General features: G+C 35.9%; 1 protein-coding gene across 2 annotated transcripts in view; it reads right to left on the bottom strand.

Moving 5' to 3' along the window:
• Positions 1-4,209: 4,209 nt before the first annotated feature.
• Positions 4,210-20,965, bottom strand: part of Rras2 (RAS related 2) — an 83,957-nt gene continuing 67,201 nt past the window's right edge. For both annotated transcript variants that reach the window (XM_046438232.2, XM_046438233.1), the window contains exons 5-6: positions 7,845-7,963; positions 4,210-5,713 (exon numbers count right to left, since the gene is read on the bottom strand). In XM_046438232.2, coding sequence (XP_046294188.1) covers positions 5,626-5,713; positions 7,845-7,963 — 207 coding nt within the window. In that variant the 3' untranslated portion in view covers positions 4,210-5,625. The remainder of the gene's footprint in view (positions 5,714-7,844; positions 7,964-20,965) is intronic.

Here is a 20,965-nt window from a genome sequence, read left to right as displayed (position 1 = left end):
TCTTTTTCTGAAATCATTCATTTGTCAGTCAAGTTATTTTTCTGCACATGCCAAGCCATATGAGTAAGGTAATAAACACAAAGTACATGACTCTGTCCTCACAAAGAGTTTATGATAATAAGAGGGTAGATTCCAGGATTCCAACAACCTCTTGCCTGACGTCCCCTTCTTAAATTTGCACTTCTCTGCATTCACACTACCACTAAGATTAGATCCAGGAAACTCCTATTGAGAATCCTTGGCAGTTTCCTATTACATACAGAGAGGCCATCCTGTTTAAAGCCCCCCCACAACCTGATCTCAGTCTAAGTGATGATATTTTTTTCCTTTGCACTAGAACCTTTTTAGACCAAGGTTCCAATCTCAGCACACACCCTGCATTCTGCCTTGGGCCAGGCTTTTCCCAGTCTTTCTGCCACATCACTCTTCTTTCCTTGCCATCTCAGATCCTACAAATCTGTTGAACTCCAGCAAAAACATCATTTCTAACTAAGATTTTTCCTTGAAAAACCCTCCCATCTACCCTCCCATCAGCTGCACTAGACAATGCTTTTAGCGTGCTTTTCATACTTTTCCTTGAAATATGGAGACCCAGCGTGCGTTTGTGTCATTCTTAATCTTCCTCTATTAGACTCCAAGTCATCTGAATGAATAGTTCCATATTTATCTATTTTCCAGAACACCTAAATCCCCAAAAAAATATGCTCAGTCAAGTATTTTTCATTAAAATACCTTTTCTTAACAATTAAAATACCATTTTGCTTTAAAAAAAAATACTTGAAACTTTAGAGGCAGTCACAGGTTAAATAGCCTTAATTAGATAGTGATGAGAATTTGAAAATGATCACTTGATCGTCATCTCCTCCTGTTTACCTCCCAATTATCCGTTCAATAGAATCAAATGTTTAGCAATGAGAAAAAGAAGAAAATGAATTAAAACAAATCAAGTGGTGATGAAAAGTTAAAAGAAGAGCAAAGCTAGACCTTGAGTATGTACAACCTTGTGATATCAAATTTTAAAAATCAAAGGATAATGTAAGAGACCAATTTATAACATAACATTCCAATCCTACAAATCTGTTAAAATTAGCAAATCACCAAAGCAACATGTGCACCAATTAGAGCATAATGTCCAATTCTGAAATACTATAAGTCTCTTAATAAGCAACATAGGGAGAAAACTCATAAGACAGAAATTCATCATCATACATTCAGGAAATTCTACTGAATTTCCACAAAAATAAAGAGACATAAGAAATTCTGAAGTTAAGTAGAAACCTCAAATGTTAAATGTGGCACAGACCAGGGCTGGCAAACCATGGCCCAAGGGTCAAATTTACCCTACCATCTGTTTTCATAAAGAATGGTCTTTACAATTTTAAATGAATGGGAAACTTATGTGAAAGATGAGTATTTCATGACATTTGACCATGACATGAAACATAAATTTCAGTATACACAAAGTTTTATTGGAGCTCAGCCACATTTTTTCTCTTATTTATACATTGTTTATGGCTGTTTCACAGTGCTAGAATGGTAGAATTGTGTAGTTGGGAAAGAGACCATATGGCCTTCAAAGCCCAACATGACATTTAGTTATCTATCTCTTTAAAGGAAAAGTTTTCCAACCCCCAATTAAGAGAGAAAATAATGGCCACATAGACCAGAACTACTCACGACACATACAGAGAAAAAAGTTTTCAAGTCAGAGATTCAGAGAACTAAACCTCTGACTCTACAAACAGAAATAAAATAGGAGCCAGACGTGGTGGTGCACACCTGTAATCCCAGCTACTCAGGAGGCTGAGGCAGGAGGATAGCAAGCCTGAGGCCAGACTCAGCAACTTAGCAACACCCTGTTCTCAAAGTAAAATGGGCTGGGGGTACAGTTCAGTAGTAGAGCACCCTGGGTTCAATCCCCAGTACAACAAAAAAGGAGTAGGAAGAGAAGGAGGAGGGGGTAGGGGGTAGAAGAAAGGGGATAGAGGAAGGAGGGGAGCAGAAGTAGTTGAAGAAAGAGGAGAAAGAAATCAAATGGGAGAACAGACACTTCAATTTTTTTATCATGAGGAAGTTATGAAACAGATTTATCCTCCTAATTTTGACAGTTAAAACATGAGACTAAACTGGGTGGGATAGTCCATATCTGTAGTATTGACTCAGGAAGCTGAGTCAGGAGGATTGTTTCAACTCAGGGTCCTGTTTGATGCTGGCCTAGTCTATACAGCAAAACCCTCTCTCTCAAAAGTAAAACAAAGTAAAAACAAACAAAAAAACAGAATTGGCTGGATGTGATGGCCTATAATTCCAGTAACCTGGCAGGCTGAGGCAGGAGGATCACAAATTCAAGTCTAGCCTCAGCAATTTAGTGAGATCTCAGCAACTTAGCAAGACCCTGTCTCAAAAATACTTTTAAAAGGGAGGAGGATTTAAGCTTAGTGGTAATGGACTCATGGGTTCAATCCCCAAGACTTCCCCACCAAAAAAACTTAGAGTACATGTACAAAACAACTGTTTTCAGACCAGGGAGTACTGCACTATAATCCCAAATGGAAAAGAAACAAATAATGTAAGCCTTAAGATTGCCCTGGCTTTCTGCTTAGAGGCACATTCCAGACTGTAGAAGGGGCAGGAGACTCCAAGCAGGGCTCAAAAGTTTCCCTGAGCTGAGAAGACTGACACTGGAGCTCAGCATCTGAAAGTAACTGGACAAAGTTCTTAAGGGAGAAGGGATACCCAGAAAAGGAGATCCATGAATAGTACAGTCAATAAGTCTTTGCCAACTATTAAAGTACATAAGTGTAGGGTGAAGCTCTGGAGATTGATCAAAGAATGACCCAAGAGCTATGACTAGAATAGCTTGGGGCTGGGAATTGTTTGAATTCACACAAGACAAAGTGTAAAGTCCTTACTGATCACTCAGGGCTTTTAGTAGAGTCCCCCAAAGGGCCACATTTAAGTAGTGAAACTAAACTATCTTGAGAAAAAAGGCTACTTGAAACTATATTGAGCTTCAGAACAAGACCTGAACAGACCAGAATGAACAGCAAGTAAATTAGCTGACTACCAGAACAAAGCCTAAAATCTGCAAATGAAGATAATACAATCTAGACACCCAACATAAAGCATTCAATGTCTATCATCCAACCAAAATTTACGAAATGCGTGAAAAAGAAAATGTGAAATAAGAGAAACATCAGGCAACAGAAACAATTCCAAATAGTGAAAGAGATGAACAAAAACATTAAAACTATTAAGACCATGTTCAAATAATAAAGGCAGCCTTTCTCAACCTGTGAGAAAAGACAGCCCTGAAGAGTTTACTGAGTGATTAATTCCTCAATTGCCCAAAGATGGTACATAGCTAAGAACTATTTTAGCTGCAGAGATGAAAAGTTAATTTATAACACACAACAAATAAGACAGTAAAAGCTCAATTCTCTTATGAACCCCACTGAGAAGAGGAATACATGAACTTGAGGACTAAAATAGGATATAGAACTTGTAGAGAAAAAAACGTCTGAAATGAAAATTCAGTAGATAGGATGACTAGCAGATTAAACAAATGTAGAAGTAAAGGTTAGGGAACTTGAAGATTACAGCAACAAAAATAATCCAAAGCGAAGCACAAAGAAAAAAACTGAGATAAAATCTGAAGGGTATCCCATTAAATCTGGACATTATGTAAGCAGACTCTTATGTGAAGTTGCCTATGACAGAAATAAAACTTTACCAACCAAAACAAAAAAAGAAATAATAACAAAACAAGGCAAAGCAAAATTCCCAACTAAAAGCACTACGAAGGATATGTGATAGTGCTAGTAAAGTAGTAAATGACACAGGATAAATTTGGTATCTTCCTGGAGTGTAATTTTACAAGATTGAAACATAATTAATGTTTAATTATAAAGTACAATGTAAAACTGTAATTTTATTAATCTTCAAATAAATGTATCATCTGCCTTGCTTCAGCTGCTTTAGGCTTCATTTAAAAAGAAAAACACTGACCTACAAAACGAATCAAGAAATCACTAAGAACACCAAAACGTTTCATATCAAATTCACCTACTAAATAACCAATGTGACTTTTAGCTTCAAACCCAAAGACAATGTTGAAAAAGGCACAGAACTACTAAAATAAGTTTCTTCTAATACTTATTCACTCTCACAAAACCACTAAAATAACAAAATGAGTGATAGAATACCATCTTGTGATAACAGATCAACTTTAATTTCAGCACCTGAAGCTATCCAAGGGTATGCTCTATAAAGGTCATGGGACTGTTGTACACATTCAATAAAGTGACAACTGTGCAATACCACTTAGTATCTCAAAATCAGGAACATACTTTTGAATTGTTTAAACACAATCCACAGAATTAAAACAAAATCAGAAGCCATCCACAGTTATACTAATTGTCAATTACAAGTTTTACAATTAATACTTGATATAACAGTCAATATATAGCAGGGGATATTGAAATGATTTCAGAGTCTCATCCAGTTGTATTCGATTGGGAAGGTTTCTTGAATGGGGATAAAACTGGCCAAAGATAGATACAACCAGGATCAGACCAGCAAGTAAAAGTTCTACCACAGTTTCTGTAGTTTCCACTTTTTTTTCTTTGTCAGTTAAAAGTGAACAGTGAGAATTAAATACTTATCTTTACATATACACAAGGTATGCTGTGAAGCATATTTGCTTACAAACATATAAAAATACTTGTTAACTAGTTCAATAAGAAAATAATGTATAAAAGTATATAGCAAAAACATTAATCATCTCTGACTCTGGAAAGCTCAATTCCATATTTTATATTACAGAAAACAAAAACAACTTTAGTTTTTTTGAATCCCTTAAACCAGAAATACTTGAAAAGGAAGACAGACAGAAATAATTCATTCTTATCCTTAGCATGGCTGTGAAAGAGTTAAATTAAGAAACCAAGTACACATTGAGATGCCCAAGTCCAGAATGAGTCCAAATATTTGGCCACATAGAACACTATCATCTTCAAGAGGAGGAGTCATAACAGGCTTGATAAGCAGTTTTTAATCCATAAATACAATAGGTATTTTGGCCACTGGGAAACAAAAGCTGTAGTATCAAGAAAGGTCTGATATGTCTCAATTTTGTAGACTCCATTCAGTGTATTTAAGGTTAACTAAGGTTGACATCAAAATCTTTAAAGATAGGCAAAAAATTCATATTAAAAAAAAAAAACCCTCCTGTGGAGGTTAGAATAACAGTAGGTAATATGATTCCAGAAGTTAAAAATTATTTCACAACCTAAAACTTCAGCTTAGCAAACAGCTTAGGTTCCAAAACTGATTCATCCCTATTAAGATGTAAGCCCTTAAAAAAAGAATATGTCTGTATATGTAGACATGTATTTAGAAAGAATCAGATAATCTTTGAGGCAGCCTTAGTGTTTCCTTTAAATTGGTCTGGAAATAACCATTATATTAGCTTCATGGAAAGGATTAGCCGGCTTCTTGGTCTAAGGCTAACACGGTGATCATTTGTCTAAGGCTAGAAAGGTACCAACATGATGTAAACCATCAGGAGAGGAGGAGGAGATGAGGGCTTTTCCTGGCAGTTGGTAGCTAAAATTCAAGGGATTCTTAGAAAATGACACAATGGCAGCCTTTCTTGTCTTTTTCTTTCCGAGTTGGTTCCGGTGAAGGAGGACATTCTTGCTCTTGAAATTTCCTGTAAGACAAAAAAGTCTAAATATAGTTTCCTACTAGGTAATCAGTTTACAGATTCTTTTTGGACAAGTCTCATTTAAGTGCATTTGCTCTCCCATGTTCATCTGGGGATTCAAGCGTATCTTTGAAAGAAAAACAAAACAAGGGGGCACAAACGCATCAGCACAAACTAAGCTGCCTTAATGGGAGAGCCCTGAATTGGATGAGATGCTGGACTCAGTAATCTCCATGTTCCCTTCTCTATTTGAGACTCCTTAACCCTATAATATACTTAAGGATAAACATACCTTGGAGCCTACCATATAAAATTACCTTCAAAAAGTATACTTGCAAGGCTGGGGTTGTGGCTCAGTGGTAGAGCGCTCAGTGGTAGTACATTCAGGGCCCTAGGTTTGATCCTCATTACCACATAAAAATGAATGAATGGAATAAAAGTATTGTGTCCAACTACAACTAAAAAATAAGTATTTAAAAAAAAAAGTATACAGGCAGTTCTTATTCCTTTTATTAGAGTCAGTATAAAACAATTTAGTCCACCTCTCTAGGCCTCCTTAGAAGAGAATAATAAAAACTCAGCTTTCTCAGCTATTATGAGGATTTAACATCTTGTAATGTTTAAATCTGCATGACAGTGTCTGGCATTTAAAAAGCCAAAAAGCCTTCTCTACCTCCCTTTCTCACTCCCGCTTGATTAATGGATAAGGATAGCTCTTGAGGGTCAAAAAGAAGGACAAGATATTCCAAAAAATTTTAAGAAAAAATCAGTTCACCAGTTGTTTAACACAAAAATAGAACTAAGATGGGGGATGGTTAAATAAAACATCAAATTTTCTAGCTTAATCGGTTTTTAAGTTGTGTAAGTCAGTGGCATTCATTTACCTTCACACTGTTAAACAACCATCACTACCATTTGTTTCCAGGACTCTTCCATCTTGCAAAACTGAAACTCTGACAACAACAGGACTTAGATTTTTAACAAACTACTGAAAAACTAAAATCTATAACCTTCACTTTTTCTGCTCCATAGAAAGAATATCCAAGAAGCCCACAGCTCAGGTGTCAATTCACTTGAGATATAGAATGAACAAGAGCCTATTTATTTTAAGTTCTTGTCAAACTGTCTTAACTAGAAAAAAAAATGAAGAAGGAAAAAAGGAGGAAGAGGAGGAAGAGGAGGAGTAGGAGAAAAAAAGAAGAAAAAGGAGGAGGAGGAGGAGGAGGAGGAGGAGGAGGAAGGGAGGGAGAGAGGAAAGTTCACTGAAGCAACTTAATCTTTCTTTCTCTCATGCAGCAATATAGCATACACAGTAACTCCAGCAGGCACAACCCATCACCACAAGCTTCGGAATCCACAAACACTTTCTTTTTTTTTTGTTGTTGTTGCACATGGACACTATGCCTTTATTTGTTTATTTATTTTTATGTGGTGCTGAAGTTTGAACCCTGTGCCTCACATATGCTAGGCAAGAGCTCTACCACTGAGCCACAACCCCAGCCCTATAAACACTTTCTTAACCACTAGGGACCTCTTAGACCATCTACCAGAAAAAAACTCTTTGTAGACGGGGGTATCATGCTTCACACTTCATGAGACTGCTGAATCTCTACTACCTCTCTTACTCTTAGAAGGTAGTAAGAAGTAAAAACCAAGAACACCAGCTCTGGAATCAGAGATTTGGATTCAAGCCCCAGCTCTGTCATTTAATATGTCTAAACCTTAAACAAGTTATTTAACTTATCTGTACTTCTGTTTTCTCATCTGAAAGTAAATATAAAATAAAGTATTTAGCTTCCTGGGTTTTATTGAGGACTAAATATAATAATACATTTAAAGCATTTAGCATAATATCATGCAGATATTTGATTACCACTCCAATGTTAGCTGCTGTCATCACTACATCCACACCATCACCTTGGGAAACTGTGTTTATTCTTCTCAAAATTCCTAAATGTACTTTATACTTTAATATAATAAATTACATTTAGAAGTGCTCAGAATATATTGTATACTTAATCAAAATTTAACACCCCATGTGCATTAACCCCTAGAAAAGAACTACTCCTACATACAATTTTCTTTCTTACTAAAAATAACAATTTAATAAAACACTTCCAGCATATGTTTTGCTTACCTTATAACCCGGACAAGTTCATGAAATGCTTGATCTACATTCATCCTAATCTTTGCTGATGCCTCCATGTATGTTACTTTAAGTTGCCGTGCTAACTGCTGTCCTTCCTCCTGTGTAACCTGAAATTCCAAGAGCTGTGTTTAAGGTACAGTATTAATTTGCTCCATCTAATCCTGACTAAAGATTGTACTGTTATTCCAAAAAGAGGTCAGGCTCTTTTACAAGATGAACCAACAAACCTTATAGCTCAACACAAACTGAAGCCCACCTCTGTAGAACAACTCAGAAGAACATACTTGTGACAGAAATATAGTCAGCCCTCAAAATCTGTGGGCTCCAAACAAGTTATAACAACTGCAGATCAAAAATGTTTGATTCAAACTGTGCTAAACATATACAGATCTTCTGTTCTTGTCATTATTCCCAAACAACACAAGCTACTCTACATTATAAGTAATGTAGAGAGGATTTAAAGTATATAGGAAAACATGTGTAGGTTAGATGCAAGCTCTATCATTTTATAGAAGGAACTGGAGCATCCAAAGATTTTAGTGCCTGGGGGATATTATTGTGGGGGAGACCTAGAAGCAGTCCTCTGTGAATATCAAGGGTCAATATGCTACCATACAAGATTTTGGACTACAGAGTATACCAAATCTATTAAATACAACAACAATACATCCTAGGAAAGAAAAGCACAAAGTGCTATGAAAGTATCTAACCCTGAGGAGGTTAGAATAGAGCTTGGAGTGAGGAAGCGCTAAGAAAGGAAATGGTAAGTGTGAAGCTGTAAAAACAAATGGGATTTCTAAGTCCTGGGAACTGAAACAAGCCTCTTCTGGCTAGAATACAGCACAGAAAGAGAGAAAATGGCAAGACGTCTAGATGAGACAACCACATGCTTCTAGGGCCACAGGGTCTCCGCATTGTTGAGTTCACAATACCCGATACACAGGCAACACTCATGAACACATGGAGGAAATCAGTGACCATAGGAAGGGTAGCGTTGTTGACATAAAAATGATAGGCCAGAATAAGAAAACATGAATAAATAAAGACCACAGATAGATAGGATTTTGGTGGACGGGCAGGGCGGTGCTGGTGATTGAACCCAGAGGCACTTTACCACTGAGCCACATCCCCAACCCCACACAGGCTCTCCCTAATTGCTTAAGGCCTCATGAAATTGCTCAAACTGTCTGGACTGGTCTAAATTCTCCTGCCTCATCCTCCAGAGTCACTAGGATTACAGGCATGCATCAGGGCACCTGGCTACTCAATATATTTTAAATTGTAAAGAATTGGAATAGAGGGCTGGGGATGTGGCTCAAGCGGTAGCGCGCTTGCCTGGCATGCGCTTGGCACTGGGTTCGATCCTCAGCACCACACACAAATAAAGATGTTGTGTCCGCCGAAAACTAAAAAATAAATATTAAAAAATTCTCTCTCTTTAAAAAAAAGTTATCTTTAAAAAAAGAATTAGGATAGAGATTCTTACCAAAAATTATTAAACTATTTTACATTTATATAGTGGGGCTTAAAATTATGTTTCTGGGACAAAATTCCTTTCACTGCTGTCATTACCACTAAAATAAACGAAGAATAAAAAATCAGATGGGGGCTGGGAATGAGGTTTTGTGGTAGAGCGCTTGCCTAGCATGAACTAGGACCTGGGTTCAGTCCCCAGCACCACCACAAAAAAAAAAAAAAAAAAGTCAAATGGGAAAAAGAAAATCTGTAAACCCATAACCCATACAGAACCACATTTTTCTGTTCACTTTTCAATGACAACTTGTTTTATATTATATAAACAGAATCATGATTTTGTGTATTTATTTTGTAGTCTGGAAACCCTCTAAATTCACTTATCTAAGAGCTCTTTTGCAAAATTCTAAAGGCTTTTCTATATAATCATGTAACTTGTTAATAAACATTTTTATTTCTTCTTTTCTGACATGGACGCCTTTGTTTCATGCCTACTACACTGCCAGAACATCCTATAATGACAGAAGTGGTGAGAAGAGTATTCTTGCTGTGTCTCTGATCTTAGGGACAAAGCACTTCATCTTTCACCATTAAGTATGTAGTCAGTTACAGAATTTTACTATAGATAGATGCCTTTTATCCAGTTACCAAAATTTCTCATTTTTTCTATTTGTAAACAGTGTTATCAGAAAAGGATATTAAATTTTATCAAATATTTTCTTCTCCATCTATTGAGATGATCATGACTTTTTCTTTTCTGTTAACATGATAAATTATATGAATTCATTTTCAAATATTAAACTAAATAATAATAGTTTAATGCAATGGCATTCCTGGAATAAACCCATACTTAAGTAATGTATTGTTCTTTTCACATACTGCTAATTTCTAATTACTAACATTTTATTAAGAACTTTTATGTGTATGTTCATGAGAGACGGCAGACCGTTGTCTCCATGTCTTTGGTTCAGTTTCAGAGTAATTCTGATTTCATATAATGAACTGGAAAGAATTCTCTCTCTTCAGCATTTTAGAACAGCCTAAACACAACAGAGAGTATGCCTTCCTTAAATGTTTGGTATAATTCACCAGTGAATCCATCTGGACTTTCAGTTTTCTTTGAAGGAAAGTTGTTAGGACAAATCAAACTTATTTGATAGATAGTATTATTTAGCTAATGTATTTGTTTCTTAAATTTAGATACTTTATATCTTTCAAGAAACTCTGATACTTATGTTTGTTTCTGGAACAAACTTTGATACTTTGTATCTTCCAAACTTACTAAGTTTGTTGGCATAGTCTTTGTAGCATCTCTTTATTATTTTTATGCCTTTGTAAGATCTAAAGTAATAATCTTTCTCATTCCAAATACTGATCTTCTCTCTTTTGTATCTGATCATTCTAATTAGAGATTTCTCAGTTTGATCTTATAAACAATACTTTTTAGGTTGTATTTTTTCTATGATTTTTCTATTTTTTACTTTCATTTTGGGTGCTAGCTACTGCACATGCAAACGACACACTTGAATCACTGAAACCCACAGTTTTTCTATTTCACTGTATTCCATTCCTTATTATTTCCCTTCTATTTACTATATGTTTAATTTGCTCCTTTTTTCTTCTAGTTTGCTTTTGTTTTGTTTTGGTGTTTGTTTTGGCAGTACTGGGGAATTAATCACAGAGGTGCTCTAATTCTCAGCTACATCTCCAACCCTTTCTTTATTTTTTATTGATTGATTGGTTGACTGCTTGGTTGAGTGATACTGGAGATTGAAGCCAGGGGTACTTTACCACTGAGCCACGACATCCCCAGTCCTTTCTATGTTGTTTTTTATGATTACTACTACTGCTGCTGCTGCTGCTGCTGCTACTAATACTACTTGGAGACAAGATCTCGCTAAGTTCCATGGGGCCTTGCTAAGTTGCTGAGGCTGGCTTTGTACTTGCAATCCTCCTGCCTCACTCAGCCTCTGGAGTCACTAAGATTACAGGCATACACCACCATGCCCAGCTTAATTTTTTTTTAAATTTTGAGACAGGATCTTACCAGGTTGCCAAGGCTGGCAAACTTTCGATTCCCCTGCCTCAGCCTCCAGAGTAGCTGGGATTTCAGGCATACACCCTGCACCTGGCTTCTTCTTATTTCTTAAAACAGAATCTAAAGTTGATTAATGAAGATCTGTTTTCCAATACAAGTATTTAGTGTTACTAACTTCTCCACATATATGCATTTTCAGCAGCATCACAGATTTTGATATGTTTAATTTTCATTTAGTTCATAATCATCTGTAATCTTCCTTTTGATTTTTTTTCTTTGACCCAAGTGTTAAATAGAAATGTTAGTTTCCCAGTATGTGGAGATTTCCTAGATATCTGTTATCAAGTTCCAATTTAATTCCATTGTCATCAAAGAATAAGTGTTATCTAACTACAATCATTTTAAACTTATTAAAGCTTGTTGTATAATATATTTCATTTCAAAAAATATATATTCTATGTCATTCAGTGACAATTAGAATAAGTTGATAGTGTTGTTCAAGTCATTTGTATCTCACTAATTATCAATTATTTAGAGGGGTTATTGAGGTCTCTACTAAGCATGAACTTGCCTATTTCTCTTTGCAGTTCTTATAACTCTTAATTCAGGAATTCTGAAGCTATTATTAGGTTGGATGAACCAACCTAATATTACACTGAATGTTTAGGACTATAATATCTTCTTGATAAATTAATTTCTTTATCATTATAAAATTACAATCTTTATCCCTGGTAATACTCAGCTATAAAAATGACTTTTATATAGCCACCTGAAATTTATATTCATTATGTTGTCCCATCCTTTTACTTTATTTATATATATATGAGAGAGAGAGAGAGAGAGAGAGAGAGAGAGAGAGAGAGAGAGAGAGAGAGAGAGAGAGAGAGAGAGAGAGAGAGAGAGAGAGACTTGCTAAGTTGCTTAGGGTACATCGGTGAGGCCTGGCTTTGAACTTTCTATCCTTCAGCCTCAACCTCCTAAATTGCTGGGATTACAGACACACTCCTAGCCCATCCTTTTACTTTTATCCTGGCTGTGTCTTTAAAAAGTAGACTTTTTGTCAAACACAATGGCACACACCTGTAAGTAATCCTAGCTACTGAGGCAGAAGGATTGCAAGTTCCAGACCAGCCTGAGCAATTTAGTGAGACACTGTCTCAAAATAAAAGGGGCTTGGGATATAGCTCTTCAATCCCCAGTACAGGACGGGAAGTGGGGAGTAGATACTTTCATCCAATCTGACAACATGTGCCTTTCAACTGAGGTATTCACACAAGTTATGCTTAATCAATATAGTTGAGCACTTAGCTAAGTACTTTCTACTCACCCTATTTGTTCTTTGTCCTACTTATCCTCTTTTGTTGCCTTTTGGGTTAACTGAAATATTTTTTACATTTCCATTTTGTCTCCTCTGTTGACTAATTAGCTATGTATCTGTTATACTACCTCAGTGGTTGCTTTAGAGTTTACAGTATATATTTTCAATTTGTCACAGTTTTATTCAAATGGTATTATACCAATTAATGTACAGTTTAAGAACTTTGAGAGTCTGTTTCTACCTTCCTTTTTTTTTTTTTTTTTACTATTTTAGCTTTTACCTCACATTATTTTTTCTTAAAATGTTCAGTTATGTTTTAATTTAAATACTAAAAAGCTATTTTATTTCCCAATATAATTACCATTTTCAGTGCTCTTCATTCTTTCCAGTTGATTCAAATTTCCACTTGATATCTTTTCCCCTTCGACTTCTTTCCTTGTTTCTGGTTAGTAATCTCATACTTTATATGTTTGAGGGAAGTCTTTTATCTAACCTTCATTTTTTTTAAATAAAATTTTAGTGGATTAAATTCTAGGTAAGTTTTTTGCTTTCAGTATTTAAAAGATGCAGCATGTTTTTCCATGAAAAACAATGATGAATACAGTCCCTTTATCTTTATTCCTCTATATGCTATATTTTGTCACACTACTTCTCAAAATTTTTTTTAAATTGATTTTTATTGATTTTTTAAAAAAATAAATGACAGCAAAATGCATTACAATTCTTATTACACATATAGAGCACTTCATATTTCTGGTTGTATATAAATTATGTTCACAACAATTCATGTCTTCATACATGTACTTTGGATAAAGACGTCCATCACATTCCACTATCCTTGCTAACCCTCTGCCTCCTCCTTCCCTCCCACCCCTCTGCCCTAACTAGAGTTCATCTATTCCTCCCATTCTCCCCCTCCCTACCCCACTATGAGTCAGTCACCTTCTATCAGAGAAAACATTCAGCATTTGTCTTTTTGGGATTGGCTAACTTCACTTAGCATTATCTTCTCTAACTCCATTTACCTGCAAATACCAAGATTTTATTCTCTTTTATTGCTGAGTAATATTCCATTGTGAATATATGCCACATTTTTTTTTTATCCATTCATCTATTGAAGGGCATCTAGGTTGGTTCCACAGTTTAGCTATTGTGAATTGTGCTGCTATAAACACTGATGTGGCTGTGTCCCTCTAGTATGCTGTTTTTTAAGTCCTTTGGGTATAGAACGAGGAGAGGGATAGCTGGGTCAAATGGTGGTTCCATTCCCAGTTTTCCAAGGAATCTCCATACTGCTTTCCATATTGGCTACACCAATTTGCAGTCCCACCAGCAATGTATGATTGTGCCTTTTCCCCCACATCCTTGCCAACACTTTTTGTTGTTTGTATTCTTAATAGCTGCCATTCTGACTACAGTAAGATGAAATCGTAATTTTAATTCGCATTTCTCTAGTTGCTAGAGATGTTGAACATTTTTCCATATATTTGTTGATTTATTGTATATCCTTTTCTGAGAAGTGTCTGTTCAGGACCTTGGCCCATTTATTGATTGGGTTTTTGTTTTTTGGTGTTTAGCTTTTTGAGTTCTTTATATACCCTAGAGATTAGTGCTATATCTGATGTGTAAGGAGTAAAAATCTGCTCCCAAGATGCAGGCTCTCTACTCACCTCACAGATTGTTTCTTTTGCCGAGGAGAAACTTTTTATAGTTTGAATCCATCCCATTTATTGATTCTTGGTTTTAATTCTTGTGCTATAGGAATCTTAGTAGGGAAGTTGGGGCCTAATCCCACATGATGAAGATTAGGACCTACTTTTTATTCTATTAGACACTTTTAGATTTAATTCCGGGGTCCTTGATCCACTTTTGAGTTGATTTTTGTACATGGCGAGAGGGGTTTAATTTCATTTTGTTGCGTATGGATTTCCAGTTTTCCCAGTACCATTTGTTGAAGAGGCTACCTTTTCTCCAATGAATGTTTTTGGCACCTTTGTCTAATATAAGATCATTATAATTTTGTGGGTTAGTCTCTGTGTCCTCTATTCTGTACCATTGGTCTGTTTTGGCACCAATACCATGCTGTTTTTGTTACTATTGCTCTGTAGTATAGTTTAAGATCTGTAATAGTAATGCCACCTGCTTTACTTTTCCTGCTAAGGATTGCTTTAGCTATTCTGGTCTCTTATTTTTCCAGATGAATTTCATGATTGCTTTACCTATTTCTATGAGGAATGCCATTGGGATTTTGATGGGAATTGCATAAAATTTGTATAGTGCTTTTGGTAGTATTGGCATTTTGATAATATTAATTCTGCCTATCCAAGAGCAAGGTAGATCTTTTCATCTTCTAAGGTCATCTTTGATTTCTTTCTTTTGGGTTCTGTAGTTTTCATTATATAGATCTTTTACCTCTTTCATTAAGTTGATTCCCAAGTTTTCTGGGTTGTTGTTTTTTTTTTTTTTTTTTTTTTGAGGCTATTGTAAATGGGGTAGTTTTCCTCATTTCCCTCTCAGAGGATTTGTCACTAATGTATAGAAATGCCTTTGTTTTATGGGTATTAATTTTATCTCCTGCTACTTTGATGAATTCATTTACTAGTCCTAGAAAGTTTTCTGGTGGAGCTTTTTGGGTCTTCTAGGTATAGAATCATACCGTCAGCAAAAAGTGCTAATTTAAGTTCTTCTTTTCCTATATGTATCCCTTTATTTTCTTTTATATGTCTAATTGCTCTGATCAGTATTTCAAGAACTATGTTAAATAAAAGTCGTGAAAGAGGGTATCCCTGTCTTGTTCCAGTTTTTAGAGGGAATGCCTTGAATTTTTCTCCATTTCGAATGATGGTGGCCTGGGGCTTAGAGTAGATAGCCTTTACGATGTTATGTTCCTGTTATCCCTAGTTTTTCTAGTGTGTTGAACATGAAGGGGTGCTGTATTTTGTCAAATGTTTTTTCTGTGTCTATTGAGATATATAGAATATCTTCTTGAATATACGGAATATAGTTAAAATAACTGTTTTATTGTCTCTGTCCTAATTGTATCATCTACATCATTTCTGGATCTGTTTCTATTAACTGCATTTTTCTGTTACCATAGGACATATTTTCCTCCTTTACATGCCTGGCAATGCTTGAGTGGACATACAGGATTTTTACCAATTGGTTACCAGATATTTTGTATTCTGTGTTATACATATTATTCAGCTGTCTTCTACAATGCAATTATTTGAAAACAATCTGATTGTTAGAGGTCAGGTTTTAGGTTTTGTTATGGAATACTAAGAAAAAAATTTAATGCAGGGCTAGTTTTGCCCCACTAGTAAGTATACAACCCAACACCCCAAGAAAATTAGGTTTTTCATTCTTTGTGACTAGAATATGAATTATTCCTGAACTCACATGAGCTCAAATCTGTTCTACCAATTTAAAACTCCATTCCCAAAATTCAACAACCTAAATACAACAACATTTATTACATTAATGTACATATATCCAACAATCACTTCCTAATAGTCTGGGTCCTTATTGCACAACAAGATAGCAGACAAGTTCAGTTAAACATTGGTAAGCCCAAATTTATGTAAATTTTAAAGTTATCTTCTCTTTCTTCAGAAAAATATATCTACTAATAAGGACTATGAGTCTGAAATATAGATGAAATTATGCAAGCAATTAACAATAAGTATGGAAGTCAAACAAGAAGAACAATCTTTAAAAAGCCATCAAATTAGAAAGGATAATTTCTATTTTAAGAAAATTTAAGCTAGGTGTAGTGGCACAGGCCTATAATCCCAGAAGCTCCAGAGGCTGAGACAGGAGGATCACAAGTTCAAAGCCAGTCTCAGCAAAAAAACAATGCTGGGGGACCTCAGTGAGCAACTCAGTGACATTTTCTCTAAATAAAATACAAAATAGGGCTAGGGATGTGGCTCAGTGGTTGAGTGCCCCGAGTTCAATCCCCAGTACCAAAAAAAACCACATTTTTTTTAACATGGTAAATTCCTTCCTATAAAAATAACCCCAATGTAGTCAAAATTCTGTTCTTCTTCCTAGGATGTCATCCCTTCTCTCTCAACCTTAACATTCTTATTTCTCACTAACCTTTCAAGACTCAAGCAACAAAAAACTCCCTCCTAGTGGCAATGATGTCCCATCACACTCAAAGATCACCACTGACAAAAATTCATAATATGTGATACTAAAAATTTTAGTTATGTTTTCTTGTTCTCCCACCACTTTAAGATATCCTCTGAGACAAGTATTAACAACACATTTATTTGTCTTTATACCTCTAAGGCTTAGAAGAATGCATGCCAATTAACTAAATAACTACAAGTAAATGGAGTGGGATCAATCAAATAAGTAAATCCGAAAATGAAACAGGATATAGGAAGAAAATTTAAATAAATACTTAAGATTTTTAAGTCAGCCAAGCACAGGGGCATAACCTGTAATCCCAGAGACTCGGGGAGGCTGAGGCAGGAAGATTACAAGTTCAAGGCCATACTAGGCAATTTAGTTGAGACCCTATCTCAAAATTTTAAAAATTAAAAAAAAAAAGGCTGCAAATGTAGATCAGTGCTAGAGCACCCTGAGTTCAATTTCCTGTGCCATGAAAATAAAGATTATAAGTTAATCTCAATTGTTTGTTATTGTAAATTTGACTTGGGGAGGGAAAAAAAATATGTCCTTAAGAATACTGCTGTCTTTCTGCTCAATTGTTCCTGAAAAAGTTATCTGGCGCTGAGCATGGTGGTGCGCACCTGTAATCCCAGCAACTTGGAGGACTAAAGCAAAAGAATTATAAACTTGAGGCCAGCCTCCACAATTCAGCAAGGCCCTGTTTCAAAATAAAAAAAGGCTGAGGATGTGGTTCAGTCAACTGGGTTCAATCCCCAGTACAAAAAAGAAAAAAAAAAGTCACCTTACCCTACCCATCATGCATAATGTAATATAGATCAAGAGGGATGGCAAATAATCTATCTTTGTACATAGTTAAGAAAATTAATGAATTCATAGTCTAGATGACAAAAAAAAAACTCTTTGCTAAGACTGTTTACATGGGTCGTCGTCCCCCTAGACCCCCACTGCCCTCCCCTCCCCCCCCCTCGCCCCAACTGGAGATTGAACCCAAGGGCAATTTACCACTGAGCTACATCCCCACCTCTTTTTCTTTTTATTTGGAGACAGGACCTTGCCAAGTTGCTGAGGGTGGCCTCAAACCTGCGCTCCTGTGCCTCAGCCTTCAGAATCACTGGAATTACAGGCGTATGCCACTGTGCCCAACTCACTTATTTGAAGTCTGGTTTTACATCACTGTCTTCCAGGAATCAAAGAAACAAGAGTTTGTACATATATTTCTGGTCAAGAGATCTGTACCCACATATATGCTTACTAGAGGGCAGCATACTTTTAACTAAAAGGCACTGTGACAGCACTGCCACCACCAAAGCAAACAAAAAGAAAACACATTGTGAAGACCAAAATAAAAGCAGACTGATATCTACATAAACAAATATTTTCTAGAGTTCCTCAACCCAGAGAATTTTATAAAGACACAAATACTAAGCCTTATCACCTGGATATTCTATTTGATTGGTCTGAGCTCTACTCAGAATTGTTTTGAACATCCAAAGTAAATCTGAAACAACGAATCCACAGACCTACTTTTGGGAACTTTGAGACTCAGTTCAAAGGCACAAATTATTCAAAATCCATAATAATATTAATTCAAGCAGTAATATATATTCCCAAAGAAAGAAAAGCAAAATGGGAATGATGAGAGTAATTTTATCTGAACAAATCTGGCTTAAAAGGAATAAACTACCTTTCCAACACTCAGGGATATGTCAAGTTAACCCATTAGGTCCCAAGTTTTCAATTCTGCAAATATTTCAACAAAATTGACATAGATACATTAGAACAGATTGAAAACCATGACCTACAGTTTATATAAACAGTTTATATATACATAAACAGACAGAACTCAAAAAGTAAGAGACAGGATTCTTTATCCTAGGATGCCATAGGGTGCACACTATGTCAAAGCACTGACAGATGAAGGAGACTGAGTTGTATTTTTAGTAAAAGTATAAGGAGTGCCTTTCTCAACTTAATGGTGACCATTAGCAATTAAGTAACTTAACAAGGGGGAAAGGAAAGAGGGCAGCTAAGGTGAAGGAGGGAGGGAATAAACAAAAAAGTGGAAACAGCTAGTTTCTATACAGCATAGAATCAAGGACGAGAAGCTTGAAATCAGATGATGTATCACAAAATCCACCATCCAAATCCACACACTGCCTCACTAAATTTCAGAATCTATATACAGTCATACTTACCTACTTTCATATTTTAGGAACGTAAGCAAATCATTCATCTATATTTTCTTCCTATACCTTTGATAGGACAAACAAAATCAGCAATCACTCCGTAAGTGGTCAGATTAGTGATTACACTAAACCACCAAATTCTTCAGACCCTTTTTTATTTAATGTAAATCTTGGGGACTGTTTTATCTACTATTTCATCATGAGGGCCTAGAAAATATGATCAATAAATACTGGGTGAGCTGAGTGCAGTAGCACATGCCTATAATCCCAGCAACTCGAGAGTCTGAGGTAGGTTAATCCCAAATTCGAGGCCACTGGACAATTTAGCAAGACCATGTCTGAAAATAAAAAATAAAAAGGGTTGTGAATATAACTCAGTGTTAGAGCACCCACTACCACAAAAATTAATACTGGGTGAGTGGATAGATAAAAGGATAAAATAAGTCAGCCAAATCCACAGGTACAGCAGCAAAAACACAGTAAACAAACCCTTTTCTGACTTATTTTTAATAGGTTTCAGAACTGAGGAGTTAGTGGTAGGAATGCCCCCCCCACCCCTGATCCACAAGTTGGAAGAACTAAGATAAAGTCTAACAGATTATATCTAAAACAAAGCTGGGTGGGGTGGGGGGTGATGGGGTCCAGGTCAGCAACACAGCAAGCCAGACTGGTTACTGAGAAAGAACATAGAGATGACTAAACAGTAGACATCTCTAAAAAAGGGAGGAGAAATTTTTGTAGGATACCTGTAGCCTATACAGGTAGAATGAGTAAAGGTTCAAAACATTCTAAGCATTACCTTTAATTCTGAAGAGTGACCTTTTATAAAGGCAAAAACCTTTAGTATATAACATTCTCAACTTCAATAGCATTGAGTATGCCCTTCAAGGCTTAGAGAGCCCAAAAGAGAGAACTATGGAGCCCTCACACACCCTGGAAATAAAAGAAAATGAAGAGAAGCCAACAAAGGACATCTGGGAGGAGAGAGGACAAGTAGGAAATGATATCACAGAGTCAAGTAGTGTTTCAAAAAAAGAGAAAGTGATCAACTGTGTGAAATATATCATCAACATTTACAGAAGTGGAGTCTTTGACAATGGCACAGAATGAATGATGTCAATATAGGCAAGAATAACAGATTGAAGGAAGAGGAGAAACTGTTATCAGAACAGACTCAGTTTCTGCTGTTACTTTTTTGTTTTTAAGATGGGCAACACTGTAGCATGTTGTATGATGGTGGGAATGATCAAGTAAAAGAAAAAAGCAATTGCTAAGGTGTTACCCATAAGTTGGGGAGGAGAAATAGGATCCAGGGCCCAGTGGACAAGCCAGTCATAGACCGTGAAATTTATCACGTAAGTGGGAGAAGAAAAACCTCATATGCCACATTCTGTATTAGTAAATGTGGGCATAAGACTATGTAGAAATAGGAAAATATCATGCACCATCAGCTGAGAAAAGAAAAGAAAGTATTACAGGTGAATAACAGGTAAGAAAGCAGGCAATAACTATCCAAACAAGTGAGAAATAAATGGAGTAGGGAAATATGGGAGGATTTCCAATTAGCTCACATAGGGGTAGTAGTCATGACTTTAAAGTGAGAGTAATCAATATGCCTGACTACAGTGCAAAGGAACCCAGAAAACAGCAGACAGACAAAGCATCAGGAGTCATAAAATTTGTCTTTATGCTTGTCATGCAGAAAACAAAATATGAATGAGCAGAACATTGGCCACTAGATATCAGTCACTTGCTTTACTCTCTTCTGAGATTTTTGGTGTGAGGGCGAGGGCGAGGGCAACTTATGTCTACATATATGATTTAGGAAAAAAAAAAAAACAGAATAACTTACTCCAAGCTAATAGTGTATATCTTTAAGGTGATGAAAATAAAGAAGATGTATTTCCTATGTTGTGCTTAAGTTACTTTTTAAATTAAATGAAAAATTTTA

The sequence above is a fragment of the Marmota monax genome, unplaced genomic scaffold (genome assembly GCF_021218885.2).
Source record: "Marmota monax isolate L192 unplaced genomic scaffold, Marmota_monax_Labrador192_F-V1.1 WCK01_AAM20220418_F8-fsc00061, whole genome shotgun sequence".
Classification (NCBI taxonomy): domain Eukaryota; kingdom Metazoa; phylum Chordata; class Mammalia; order Rodentia; family Sciuridae; genus Marmota; species Marmota monax.
The sequence above is the reverse complement of the archived record's forward strand: the minus strand, read 5'-3'. Positions and strand labels throughout refer to the sequence as shown.